The 14077-nt window shown below is 42.7% G+C and overlaps 1 protein-coding gene across 1 annotated transcript in view; it reads right to left on the minus strand.

Moving 5' to 3' along the window:
* SETD2 (SET domain containing 2, histone lysine methyltransferase) overlaps positions 1–14077 on the minus strand; it is a 3532865-nt gene that overhangs the window by 1025348 nt on the left and 2493440 nt on the right. The window contains exon 21 of the mRNA XM_044066027.1: positions 9753–9869. Coding sequence (XP_043921962.1) covers positions 9753–9869 — 117 coding nt within the window. The remainder of the gene's footprint in view (positions 1–9752; positions 9870–14077) is intronic.

Raw genomic sequence — 14077 nt, forward strand, 5'->3', positions numbered from 1 at the left:
GTTTGCCAGTAGATGTTATCATTCCTCGATTTTTCCACTGTTGTGCAAAGATATGTACAGTAGAGAAAGCGTACTGGCTGTCAGTAAAAATGTTTACACATTTACCCTTTGCTAAGGTGCATGCCCGTGTCAAGGCAATCAATTCTGCTGCCTGTGCAGATAAACTGTGTGGTAAAGATTTCGCTTCTATAATGTCAGTATCAGAAACTACTAGATATCCTACTAGGTTCTGTCCTGCAGGACCACTTTTGCACGAGCCATCCACGTAGTATGTCACCTAGGCATCATTCAAGAGGACATCCGTGAGATCTTTTCTAGGCAGTGTCTTTTGCTCAATCACCTGCAGGCAGCTGTGTGGTGTGCCATCTGCAGGGGTTGGGAGCAAGGTAGAAGGGTTCAAAGTCATACATCGTTCAACTGTCATATGAGGTTGGCTCAACAATATAGTCATACAGGAAAGATGCCTAGCAGGGGAAAGATACGTTACCTTCTCTTGCAGTAAAATAATTGCGACTGCATGAGGCACTCTCAATGTGAGAGGTTGGAACAAAACTACTGAGGCCGAAGCCTGTACTGCCATTGCAGCTGCAACTACTGCTTGTACACAGTGAGGTAAAGACCGTGCCACTGGGTCCAGTTGTGATGAATAGTAAGCAATAGGGCGTTGCTTGTCCCCATGCTGCTGTGTTAACACTGATGTCATACAACCTTGCTTACAATCTACAGTTTGGAAAAAACGTTTATGATAGTTTGGTAATCCCAAAACTAATGAAGACGCTATTAATTGTTTCAGATTGCAGAAAGCAGATTCTGCTTCTGGTGTCCATTGTAACAAATCCTGTGCTGCCATAGGCTTTTTATAAATCAGGTTAGTCAGCGGTGTAGATTCCAAGGCATAGTTTGGAATCCAGCTCCGACAAAAATTAGTCGTACCCAGGAAGGACATCATTTCCTTCTTGGTAGTGGGTTTTGGTGCTTGTAAAATCGCTATTTTTCTGTCCTCATCTAATGTCCTACCCTCCTTGGATATTACATATCCTAGGTATTTAACTTGTTTTTTCCAAAGCTGCAGTTTATTTTTGTTTAACTTTATGTCCTTCAGTGGCTAAAAATTGTAACAGCGCTATGGTATCTTCTTTACAATCTTGCTGGGTGGGGGCCGCCAGCAGGATATCATTAACATAAAGTAAAATCTGACTACCTCTCAGTGGGGTAAATCCCGCCAAGTTGCTTGCCATTTCTTGTGAGAATATTGTCGGACTTTCACAATATCCCTGTGGATAGTCGCGTATATGTATACATTTTCCCCTGAAATGTGAATGCAAACCAATACTGGCTGTCAGGGTGTATCGGTATCGAGAAGAACGCATTGCTGATATCTACCATAGAAAAATATTTCTGTTGAGGTTTTAAATCATTCAACAGTGTGTGTGGCTCTGGCACCGTAGGTGCCCTTGGTATTACTGCATCATTTACGGCTTGTAAATCTTGGACCATACGCCATTCTCCATTTGCTTTCTTAACAGGAAATAAGGGCATGTTACATGGTGAATCAGGAGATTCCACCAACACCCCTTCCTTAAGTAAAGCTGCTATATAATAGGTTTGATTCCTACCTCTGCATCTTTTCTTAAGGGATACTGTCTTTTCTGTGGTCTAAATGCTGACTTTGGCATAATAGTAACTGGCCCCGCTGTACGAATAAGTCCTACATCTGATTTTCCTGTTGACCAGAGAGTTTCTGGTATATTCTGTAAGGCATTCTCTTCCTCCTTCAATAGGAGTGCTAATCAGCTGTCCTTGCTAGACTGCAAGTGTACAGTTGGGTGGGTCTGAGCTATCCAATTCAACTTCTGCCTTTGTATTCCTTGTTCTGACAGTTGTAATTCTTGTCTGCTTCTCCCACCTCGTAACCTATTCTCCTAGGTCTACCCATTTTACATTCTTGTCCTTAGTTAAGCTGACATGTGGTAATCTATTAGATTTATAAAGTGCAAAGAACTCCTGGGGCAATGAACAGCTGGCTACACTGTTCCCTTCCATGTCCCAGTACAGATTACATAATATCAATCTGTTTGCACGATTTCTAAACAATTCTTGCTCATATTCCTCATCAGGTCCTGGTGTGTTACAATAATACAGAGTACAGTGCAACAAATGTTGTTTATCAATGTCAATGGAGGGGAACTTGCCGATGGCTACGTTCATCAACTCTTCGGTTACTGCCCCTGGAACAGTCGTAACCAAGTCCTGGCTGTACCAATAAAACATTTCACCCTCAGATTGCACTGCAAAGGTATCAATTTGTCGCTGTGCTTCCATACCTTGCATAGTCACAACTACTGCTATGCTAAATAGCTGCATAAGGTCTCTGCCCAAGAGATTTACTGGGCATTTTGCAGAAACAATTTTGCTTTTCTGGGTCAATCCTGAAACATGATCAGTTATTGCAATATTATGGGAGAGGGGCTCCCGATACAGCTGTCCATTAGCTGCTTTCACTAGTATGTAATCAGGTGACTCTGAATTCTCTGGCAGTTTGGGGGGATGTATCAGGGTCCATGTGATGCTACCAGGAGTGTAACTTCTGGTTTTATGTCTGCTAAATAGAGCTCTAAGCTCAATAAAGCTAAATCCAATATTTCATTTTCTTCACTATCCGTAACTTCCTGCACTTCCTCTATTTCTTCTGTCACATCCTCTACTCCCTCTATCACTTTCTCATTTGTCATATCTCTGCTAACCCCTTCTAGTGATTACTGACTATCATATAGTCAGTCCTCACCCTCCTTGTCTTCCGTGGTTGCCTTCTTGTTTTTCTTGCAATCCCTTGCCAAGTGTCCCTTTTTACCGCATTTGAAACATTCACCCCTTTTCTTTTGCCCTTCAAAGTCCTCTGATCGCTGATCAGATTGGTTCCCTGGGCATTTCTCTTGCCCTTTTTCCCTGACTGTACTACATAAACTTCTGCTCCATCTTCTACAAAAAATACTTGGGCTTTCTTTTTGCTATTAAAATGCCTTTCGACATGCCTAGCATATTCAAGTAAAAACTGTAACCTGCTTATACGATGATCTACTATGTGCTTTGTAATAAAACTGCTTATGGGTGCAATACTGCCTTTCAAAAATGCATTTTTTTATCTGCTGCTCATATGGGGAATCTTGTGTCTGATCTTCAGGAACCTGCATTCCACAATGGTTATTAAAACATTCTAACAGTCTGGCATAATATCTGTCAATAGTTTCACCTTCTTGTTGGATGCATTGATTAATGCAAGTCCAGTCTGCCCTAGGCTTCCATTTCTCAGCGATGCTGTCTGTAAGACCTTTCACTCTGTTGTCTAGTTCTGCGCTGCTATGTGGGAGGGGCCTGAGCGCAGCGTCACAGGGATTCCAGTCACCACTAATCATGTGCCAATCTGGTCCCACAATTTGTCTGATTACTTTTTCTACCGCTTCTCCGTTAAAATTATAACTTAGCCTCATTCCTTGCAAATCTTCTAAGAACTTTCTAAAATTAACTTTTGGATGGGGAATTCCCTCAGTGGCTTTCCGGATGTCTTCCGGAGTCCAAGGTCTATACACTAAAATAGTTGGGTCCTGACCTTCTTGCCCTGCCTGAGGATTAGGCACTTCTATAAGTGGGCATATTTCTTCTTCACTCATAGATCGTGAATTCCTACCCATTTAATATAGCTCAATGTCCCCTTTTGAATTACCTGTCCGTGTTTGAGACCTGGTCTCGACGGGATCTCTAATAAACAGTTTCGCTTTTGTAGTATCTCTATTTACAATGACAGCAGGATATCGCAGGGGTGGACTAACTTGTTCACTTGCTTCCTATTCTGGTAAGGGAGGCGGAGGGGCTGATGTTATTACTAAGTTATTATCCTCCTTATCTAAAAACATTACTTTTGAATTATTGCTTTTTTGTTCCCTACGGTTTACTTCCTCAATCCACCTGTGTGCCCGAGGAATTCCTAATTGGCGCTGCTTTTTTACCTGAACTCTGGAATCGTTTTTAAGCTGTTTGACAAGTTTAACAAGTGATAATTTTTCTAATTTACCGTCAAATTCATACTTATTAACCCATTTTGAATAGTATTTAATATTATCAGCACGCTGTGACTGCATGTATTTCGCGTCTTCGGTTAACGGCGGATCTTGGGATCTTTTTGTGCAATTACCACCTACTCTGTTCTATCCTTTTAATCGTTAAGCAACTCCTTATTTTTTAACGTGGTACCACGGATTTTGTTTTAGTCTCTTCAGAATGACTGCCTACCTGCTCTGTTTCCCTGATCTATGACAAGACACCAATCTTTTTTTGCCCCTGACTTATAAAAATATAGCCCTGACAAAAACAATGCAAATCTAGTCCCTGATCTAAAACAGGAAAAAAAAAAGGTAGATTCACCTTACCTGAGCCTTCGTGATTGATCACCTGGTTCGTGTAAACCCGTCCTTCAGTCGCAGATCAGAAAGTGGCTGGCCTCTTTTGTATGACAATTCAGTCGGAGGGCTTTTCAAATAAGAAGAACCGATGTGGTTTCTTCCCCATACGGTTTCAAGCCCCCCTGGCCTGTCTGATCTGAGGCGAAGTAAAGATTTCCGGTCCGAAGGGCCAATCTGTCAAAGGAAAAAAACTTCAAAGACCAATACACGTAAGGTTCAGTTAAGGCACATTTTATAACTTGCAGCAAGGAGACAAAAACATGCAAATACAAGATTTTGCCCAACGACTAACAGGAAGTATGCTATTCTTATACTGTTTTACAAGACATGGCCTTCTATAGCTGACGTAATCAAACACAACTTTCAGTATTGTTCTACAGCAGATGTTACTCAGATTTTCTGCTGACAGGACTAGATTTGCGAGAAACTTTTTGAGAAAAACAACCTGGCCTTGGTGGGGACTAACCCGTTACAAGCTTCTATTGTATAGTTCTAATGCATGTGTTATATTTCAAGGTACTTTTAAAGCTCAGACACAAGCAAATGCTGATTGCAGTTTATATTTTCAAGCAGTCTTTGTTCTAATTATCTATAGCTTCTGCAGCTGTGTATTTTCTCACAGCACAAGCGGAACTTCTTGTCTAAGTTTCATAACATTTATACAAGTGGTATTGTTCTATTCATTATTTTCCTGACACAAGCAGAAATCATCTGCTTCTCAGTAAATTTCCAAGGCATAAGCAAAGATTTTAGCTGTGCATATTTCATGACAATACAAGGTCAGAAAGTTTCTGCAATTTGTACAGATTTATGCAGTGTAAAATAGAATAAATGTGTTAACCCTTTTCAGGCTCTAAATGCACTACGCATATTAGTAATACATATATTAATACATATTTTTCTAACAAATACCTTGTGCCTGGTTCCAAGCACAGAATCTCTTCCATTTTTCAGCATAAGATTTTCTGGTGCTAGGCCTCCCGGCCTCCAAGATAACATCCATCACTGCTTTGGAGAGAGGTGCGTCCTGAATGGCTAGATTATCCGCCATGCTGCCAGGTTTAAGGTCCTGAGTTGACTGTGCAGTATCTGACTGTCTTGTTGGGTCAGTAAGTGAGGAATTTGAGGTAATGACCAAGCTGGACATTGAGACAAACTCTTTAGGATTGGGTACCAGTGCTGGTGGGGCCAGTCTGGGGTGATCAGTATCATTTTTGGTTTCTCTTGTCTGACCTTGAGGAGTACCTTGGGGAGGAGAGGCAGAGGCGGAAAGGCATATACTGTTCGATTTTTCCAGTTGAAAGATAGAGCATCCACTTTCCATGCTTGCTTGTGATAAGTCCTTGTGCAGAATCTCCATAGTTGGCAGTTGTGAGGAGAGGCAAATAGGTCTATGTCCGGGCATCCCCAGTTCCTTGTTATGCTGAAGACTTGTGGATCCAGTTTCCACTCATGGGGATCTATTAGGTTTCTGCTTAGTTCATCTGCCATTTTATCCTTCCTGGCAGGAATTGTGCTTGCAGATGTACTTGGTAAGTCAGTGCTGTGTCCCACAAGTTCATGGCTAGTTTGCAGATGGGGTAGGAATGCGTGCCCCCCTGCTTATGTACCACATGACTGTAGTTTTGTCCGTCTATCAGTAGCTGTCATGGATGAAGTAGATCCTTGAAGGCTGTCAGGGCATTCTGAACAGCTAGCATCTCTTTTTGATTGATATGCAGATGCATTTGACTTGCGGACCATGTGCCCTGAATATATCTTCCAGCTATATGGGCCCCCCAGGCATAATCTGATGCATCTGTTGTCAATGTCTGCCTGGCTGTGGGTAAGGTGAATGGCTGTCCCCTGTTCAGGTGACAGGCTTTTGCCCACCATTGAAACTCCTGTTGCAGGCAGGGAATGAGGGTAATTATTGTTTCCAGGCTGTGGCAATGTTGAATCCAAACACTTTTTAGATACCATTGAAGTTTCCTCATATGCAGTCTTGCATATGGAATTAGCAGTATGCAGGATGCCATGAAGCCCAAAGCCTGCAGAATTTTTCTTGGAGATAACTGGGTCTTTGTTGCCAACATTCTGAAATAAGTAGTCAGTTGTCTGTTTGTCTGGCGTGAGATAAGCCATCTGGGCAGTTGCATTTAAGCTTGCACCCAGGAATATTATCTCTCGAGAGGGTACGAGTTTTGATTTCTTTTCGTTTACTGTGTACCCTAGACCTGTTAGTAATCTTTTTACAAACGTGAGATGCTGTAGTAGAATGTCCTTTTTCTCTGCTTGAATAAGGCAGTCGTCAAAGTATGGATATATTTGTATTCCTCTTTGTCTGCAAAATGCAATTACTGGTGCCAGGCATTTTGTGAAGACCCTGGGCGCAGTAGATAAGCCAAAGGGCAGTGCAGAGAATTGGTAGTGCATTGAGCCAGCTATAAATCTGAAGTATCTTCTGCATGACTGTCTGACTGGGACATGCAGGTGCGTCTCTTTTAGGTCTAAAGTCACAAGCCAAACCTTCTTGCCCAGTATGGGCAGAAGCTGCTGCAGAGTTAACATTTTGGAATATCCAGGAATGTGTTTAGGATAGACAGGTCCAGTATTGGTCTCCAGGCTTTGTCCTTTCTGGGTACCAATAATAGCCTTGAGTAAAATCCTTGTCCCTGCTCTTGTTGTGGTACTTGCTGAATGGCCCTCATGTCCAGGAGGACTGAAACTTGTTTTTGTGCCTCTGCCCATTGATTGCGTGGCAGGTCTGGCATACCGTTTGGCCTTGGCAGGGTGTGAAAGTGGAACCTGTAGCCTTGAGACACGATATTTAAGACCCATTTTCCAATGCCAATTTTATGAAAAAGTGCTAGTTCCCCCCCCAAAGGAGCTGCCAAAAGATAAGTGCTTGGTGCTGGCAGGGGAAAGTCATTGAGACGGTTTCCTGTATGGCTGTGATTTTTTCCACTCCGCTTTTGAAGGTAGAAGCACCCCATTGTTTAAGCCTGTATGAGCCTTGGGGCTATGATCTGCCTCTGGGGTGTCTGTATCTGCCTCTTTGCGGCCTGTCTAACACTGGAAAGGACCAATTCTTTGTAAGCCAGTTCCTGCAAAATCTGGGAGGCTGTACCTGTACAAAATCCTTCATTGTTTGCATAGATTTAGCTTTGTCCTCCATTTTCTTTAACACGTCTTCTGCTTTAACACCAAACAAGGTATCATGTTGTAATGGAGTATCTAATAGTTTTGCTTTAACATGATCAGGCAAATTCTGTTCTTTTAACCAAGCATGCCTCCTAATGACAGAACCTGTAACTGCGGCCCTGCACGAGGCCTCTAGAGAATCAAAACCACATTGCAAAGTATGCTTTCCCACTTGTTCAGCTGCAAGCAATAAATCATGCATTTCTTTGTTTTCTGCACATTCTGAATTTGTCAACATTTTCTGTTTAAGCAGTGACATAAGATTGCTGATATTTACGCATATGAAACTGACAATTTAAAGCTCTTATAGCCAAGGTAGCAGAAGTATAAATCTTTTCCCCCATCTGTCCAGGGCCCTAGAATCCCTATCAGAAGGGATAGAGTTTTTTGCAGTGGAAGCCTTAACCCCCCCTTGGGACCCTGAGAAATAGTTTATGGGTCAGCAGCAGGGTTTTTGTAAAGAAATTTATGTGAATCAGGAACCCTGCAGTATCTGTCTGGCTTAACAGGAGCTGGTAGTAGAGAGTCAGAAGACAGACCGGACTCTGAAAATACATCAACTACAATGTCTAAAACAGGAGGAACAGCAAAGGGCCTGTGCTGAGGTAATAAAAGGAAGTCTCTGTGCCTTTTCTTGGATTCTGAGTAATCTTGGCTCTCCCAGTGGAAATGCTCCATCATAGTATGCAGGGTCTCCCCAAAAGAATAATCCTCAGGAGGGAAGGCTGAAGGGAAAGATTCTTTAGCATCCGAATCCCCATAGGAAGGAAGGGAATATTCCTGTTCAGAAGAGCAATCAGAGGAAATGGAAACCTGATCTGAAGATTCATATTCTATCTCTTGCCTAGGCCTCTTATCAGGAGGGGGATGGGAACCCCTGATCAAAGTAATTAGGTTTTCGGCCATTTTAAGCATCTGTTTTTTAGGCATGGAGGCCTGTCCAGGAGAATGCTGTACTTGTTTCTTTGTCTTTAGAGCTTCTTTAGTCTTTGCCTTTGAAGCTGAAGATGGTTTTACATATAACTTGTAGGCCTGAAAACACCCTCAGAAGCCGATGCCTGCTCAGCGGCTCCAGACCCATCTGAGGGAATGGCTTCCGAGCATCCAGTACCTTGGGTTTCCAACGGCCTAGTTGGCTCCAAGTGGGAGTCAGAAGCGGCCTGTGGCTCTATCAGGGGCTGCGAAAGCACCTCACTGAGAACCGGCGAAAGGCCTAACAGAAGCTTTGTCATCTGTTTTGGGCTTCGAATGCCTGTCCTTTTTTTTTTCTTTGCGCTTTTTATAAACTCCGGTAGTCGGCTGTTCCGACGGCATTATATAACTGAATCTTCTGCCAAAGTAATGAAATGCAAAATCGTACCGATGCTTAATAGTGTGCTGGTTAAATCTAGCACAAAACCGACAACTAGCAACGTTGTGGTCAGGGCCTAGGCAAGGAATACAGTAAGAATGAAAATCCTTGAGAGGTATTTGCTTCCCTCAAGAAATACAATTATTAACTTTTTCTGACATTGGTCTGGAGCAAGACAAAAGTTTCCCCAATGGGGTGCTTAGCTTTAATGAAGACTTCGGATCCGAAATTCGAATTTGAAAATCTCAGGAGTCGGCCGACTGGCACTTGTGAACTGCTTTTGCTTCGGGCACCGCGCGGCAAGAAAGACTGAAGAAAATGGCGTTTGCTACATATTTTATACCCCTGGCGCACTGACGTCAGGGAGGAGGTGACAGCAACCGATGCCGGACCTAGACTTTGGAACTCGGGCCGAATGCAGATAGCCTGCCAGCAGGATAACCCAATTACAATGACTGCAACAGTGAAACACAATGAACATCAGCAATGCATGTTATGTGACATCACAGCATGCCCCAGGAGTAGGAGCTCTTACCCACTGAACAAAACAGGAAAAAAAATTCAGAAATGTGCCAAGTTTGGAATACCAGAATACATTAAAATAATTACCCACTGTAGAAAATTCTTTCCATTAAATATGTTAATCAACATTATGCATGCATTAGAAAGTAAACAGCTTCAGTTATTAACATTTATCAAATCACTCTCTCACATTACCCCATGTGTGACCTACATTTACCAGATTACTCCCTCAAACTCACCCCAGGTGGTGTCCCGCTTCTCATTTCCATGAGAGGAACATTCGGCAAAAGGTATTCAGCCTGGTTGTTCCTGCTTCCAACATCTATTCCAGAGCTGCCGATGGATCCTACAGGTGGCTGTACAAAAAAAAAGTGACATTAACTAACTGTTTAACCACAATACACTGAACCAAAGCATAAAGTCTTAAACCAACACATGGCCTTCCTCCATAGCTAAAACCTTCCCAAATAAACTATTTCAAACATGATTTCTGTAGTACTCCTTGATCCACAGCAAGGTGAAACCAATATGCAAAATATCCTCCAAACCATTTTCACCACTTCTGCCCCTACTAATACAGTCAGTCCCCTATGACTGCAAATGCCCCAGGAGTAAAACCTTGAATCATTCCACATGCTTTATAAACTTAATGTTGATTTTGTAAAGTGCAGTTGTGTAAACTCTTACCATAACAGTAGATGCCCTTCTCTTCACTGTTGAAGTACTATTCAACTTAGGGATCTCCTGCCAAGGATAGTCCAACATCTGGTCAGTATACCTAAAGCCTTTACATGTTGCATGCACCACACATCACATGTATGCTCCCCATACAGGACATAGGGCATAAAGGTGAAGTACAGATGCAATTACCCAGAACTGCTTTGCCCCAGTGGAGAACAGTCTCCATACGATAAAGGAGGATGTGCACATCCAGGAGAAGAAAATGCATATGGAAAAGGGGGACCTCTTAGTCAGGAGGGCAACCTAATCAAAGCCCAAAATAAAAAATGGGGGTGGCGGAGGGAAACAATACAACAGTGAACAGAAGGACATCTACTGTTACGGTAATATTTTACATTAACATTACTATGTTCTTCTATATCACTGTTGCAGTATTCTGCACCTAAGGGAAAGTACAAAAGCTCAAGAAAAAGAGCGGGAGGTGGAAGGTTGGGAAGAGCACTCAACAAACCCATGCAAGATAGTCTTAGCAAAACTTCCTCTGGCTCTAGAAACCATATACAATTTATAATGCACAGTAAAGGTATGTACTGTAGACCAAGAAGCAGCTTCAAGGATGGAACTTGTGTCCAAACCCTTGAAGAAAGGGCCAGAAGCAGCAACAGCCCTAGTGGATTGAGCTTTAACTTAAGTAAACAGACACTTGCATTGAAAATAACAAAAGGAAATGGCCTTGGATATCCAGCAGGAGATGGTTTGCTTAGAAACAGCCGAACGCAATGTCCTGGGATGAAAATAAAAAAATGGTCGGACTTACAAATGACGTTAGTTTTATTCAAATACCTCAGCTGTCTGGACAAATCCAAGTAATGTAGGACCCTTCTCACTAGCAGACTGATAAGGGAAAAAGGAAGGGAGTTGTAATGCCTGATTCAAGGACAACTCATTAACAACTTTGAGCATAAGAGGATTAGTATGAAAGGATACCCTGCTCCAATGAAAAAACAAAAGAGGAGAAATGGCCATAAGGGCTTGAAGCTCAGAAACCCTGTGAGCAGAAGAAAGACCAAGCAATAAGACAGTCATTCAGGTACAGTGTTTCAGGGAAACAAACTGCAAGCTCAAAAGGAGCCTGGGTTAATTTTTCCACAACAAAATTAAGGTCCTAAGGAGGAGAACACAGGCTTCCTTGGGGGACTAAGATGCAGGACGCCTTTAAAAATTGTTTGACCTCAAAACGAGAATTCAAAGGAGGAGGAGGATTCAAGGGCAGACCGGCAGAAATATCTGACAAATGGACATTTACGGAAGAACAGGTCAAGCCAGATTGGAGCAACTCACACAAACAGGACAGACCCAGAGGGACCCCCACACACACACACAGACACTGATAAAAGGGCCCTGTCTATGAGCATGGCACCAAACAGAAGATCTTTTCCATTTGGACATACAAGATTTTCTGGTTGCAGGTTTTCATGCCTTCTGTAAAACCCTCAGCATGTCCTCAGAAAAAAGGTACCTAAAAGGGATCAAAACCCTACCACTTACAGAGTCAGTTGAAAAGTGCACAAGTGAGGATGGATAACTTGTGGTGACTGCACCTGGACAGATGCATTAAGAGGGGGAATCAGGGATGTCTTGGGCAAAAGGGAGTCACCAGCAAGATTTTTGGGGAGTCCAGATGAATGTTCTGCAGGACTCGTAGAAGTAGAGGAAGAGGAGGGAAGGTATAGAGAAACACCCCCTTCCAAGGAAAAGAAAGGGCATTCATCTTCCACATCAAATGGCATGGCACTCTGGAACACGAGAGAGGGAGTGGTCTGTTGAGAGGGGAGGCAAAAAGATGCATCTGAGGAACATCTCACCAATGGACTAGGTCCAGAAACACCTATTTGTGAGCCTGTGTTCTAGATCTGCTCAAGTCGTCTGCCACTAGACTGTGCGCTGAAGGAATATAAATTGCCAGAAGAGTTAGCTGATCGCTGACAACTACATTCCAGGACTGAAGAGCCAAACCTGCAAAGAAGGTTAGACTTGGTGTCCCCCCTTGCTGACATACCACATCACTGTGGTGTGGTTTCTGTAAATAGAAGTTATGTACTTAGGGCATCTTTGTCCAATTTCATTATGCATCATGAATGGGTCTGTGGATCAGACTTGGCCATTTCTTACAGACAGAAGATCTGAGCCTCAAACTCTTCCCTCTCCCATAATGCCTCACTCTTCTTCAAACCCTCAGATCGAGTTTGCTGCCCCTTCCTAAAGATAGTTAGAACAGTACTAGACCGACAAAGCAACCATCCAGAGCCCAAACTAGGAACCAGTGGATTCCCTTAGCCTCCATCACGCTCAGCTGTAAAAGGAAGAGGGAAGGAGGGTGGATTGTGATGCATAATGAAATTGGACAACACAAATGCAAAGTTATGGTAAGTACATAACTTCTAATGTCATGTTGTTCATTTCATTATGCATCATGAATGGGTCAGAGTCCCAAGCTACACAAACCCTGGGAGGACCTTAAGAAAGGATATGCCTGAGCACCATGGAACCAAAGGATGCTCTGTTCCTGGAAAAGTCCAACTTGTAGTGAGATACAAATGCTTGAGCTGCGGACTAGATCTGCAGTGCAAATTTCATCAAATGAAGTTCTTGCAGAGAAGGTGGATGAAGTAGACACAGGCCTAGAAGAGAGGGCTTTAACTGGATGTGGAAGTTGCTTGCCTTGCCAAAAATAAACTGCAGAAATACAACCCTTAATCCATTTGGCTAAGGTTACCTTGGATACAGCCTGACCTAACTGATTTAGGCAAAAGGCAAACAACTGTTCAGATTTCCTGTGAGATCTAGTTCTGAAAGACAACCGTCTGTATACATCCAAGGAGTGTAGCATATATTTCCCTTTATTAGAGTACTTAGGGAAAAATACAGGCAAGCAAGTGAACAGTCTAGTGAAAGTTTGCCTCTGAGGCAGCCTTCAGTATGAATGAAGGATTCGTTCTCAGTGAGATTATCTCTGAAGAAAGGTACATATGGTGGCCGAGAAGAAAGAGCTTGCAATTCTGACACTATTCTAACTGAAGTAATGGCCACTAGGAAGGTAGTCTTCCAAGACAAAAATTTTAACTCGAATGAGATAGCAGGTTCAAATAGTTCCTGGATAGGTCCCTTAAGAACCAAGGATAAAATCCCAAGAAGGAAAAGGATCCTTAATCAGATGTCTGAAATGAAACCCCCCTTTCATAAAAGACCAACACATCAGAAATGGAAACAGTAGAGGGAAAACTAACACCCTTTCCTAAATGCAAATGTGTGATAGCCGCAAACTGTAACTTTATAATGGAAAAAATAGCTTTGTGCTGGAAAAGAGGGTTAAGAAACATGAGGATGTCCAGGAATGAAGCAGAAAATGGGTCAATATTCCTCTGTGAAAACCAAATGGAAAATCTCTTCCATTTGCCAAGACATACTTTCTTGGTAGAAGACTTCTGAGAAACGAGAATAATTTTGCAGACTAGGGAAGCTATCCTGAACTTTTGTAAAATCACTGGAAGTGGAGGAACCAAGCAATCAGTTTGTGGGATCAAAGACTGGAAATGTGGCGTTCTGACACATGGGAAATCAGATCCTACCTGGGATCCAGTATCCATGGAGGATATTTGCTGTGAGACCATACCTGATGAGTTCAGTAAGGGGCAATGAGGAATAATTGGACTTCAACCCGATGGATTTCTGTAGAACTCTTGGTATCAGGGGAATCACAGCATAAGCACAGAGGAGACTGGGAGCCAATTGTGGACTAGAGCATCCCTGGGTGACTCCACCAAAGGGGGGGGGGGGGGTCAGAGAGAAGTACTTGCTGCATTTGTTGTTTACAGAAGAGGAA

The sequence above is a fragment of the Protopterus annectens genome, chromosome 3.part0 (genome assembly GCF_019279795.1).
Source record: "Protopterus annectens isolate FY-2018-M chromosome 3.part0, PAN1.0, whole genome shotgun sequence".
NCBI classification, from domain to species: domain Eukaryota; kingdom Metazoa; phylum Chordata; order Ceratodontiformes; family Protopteridae; genus Protopterus; species Protopterus annectens.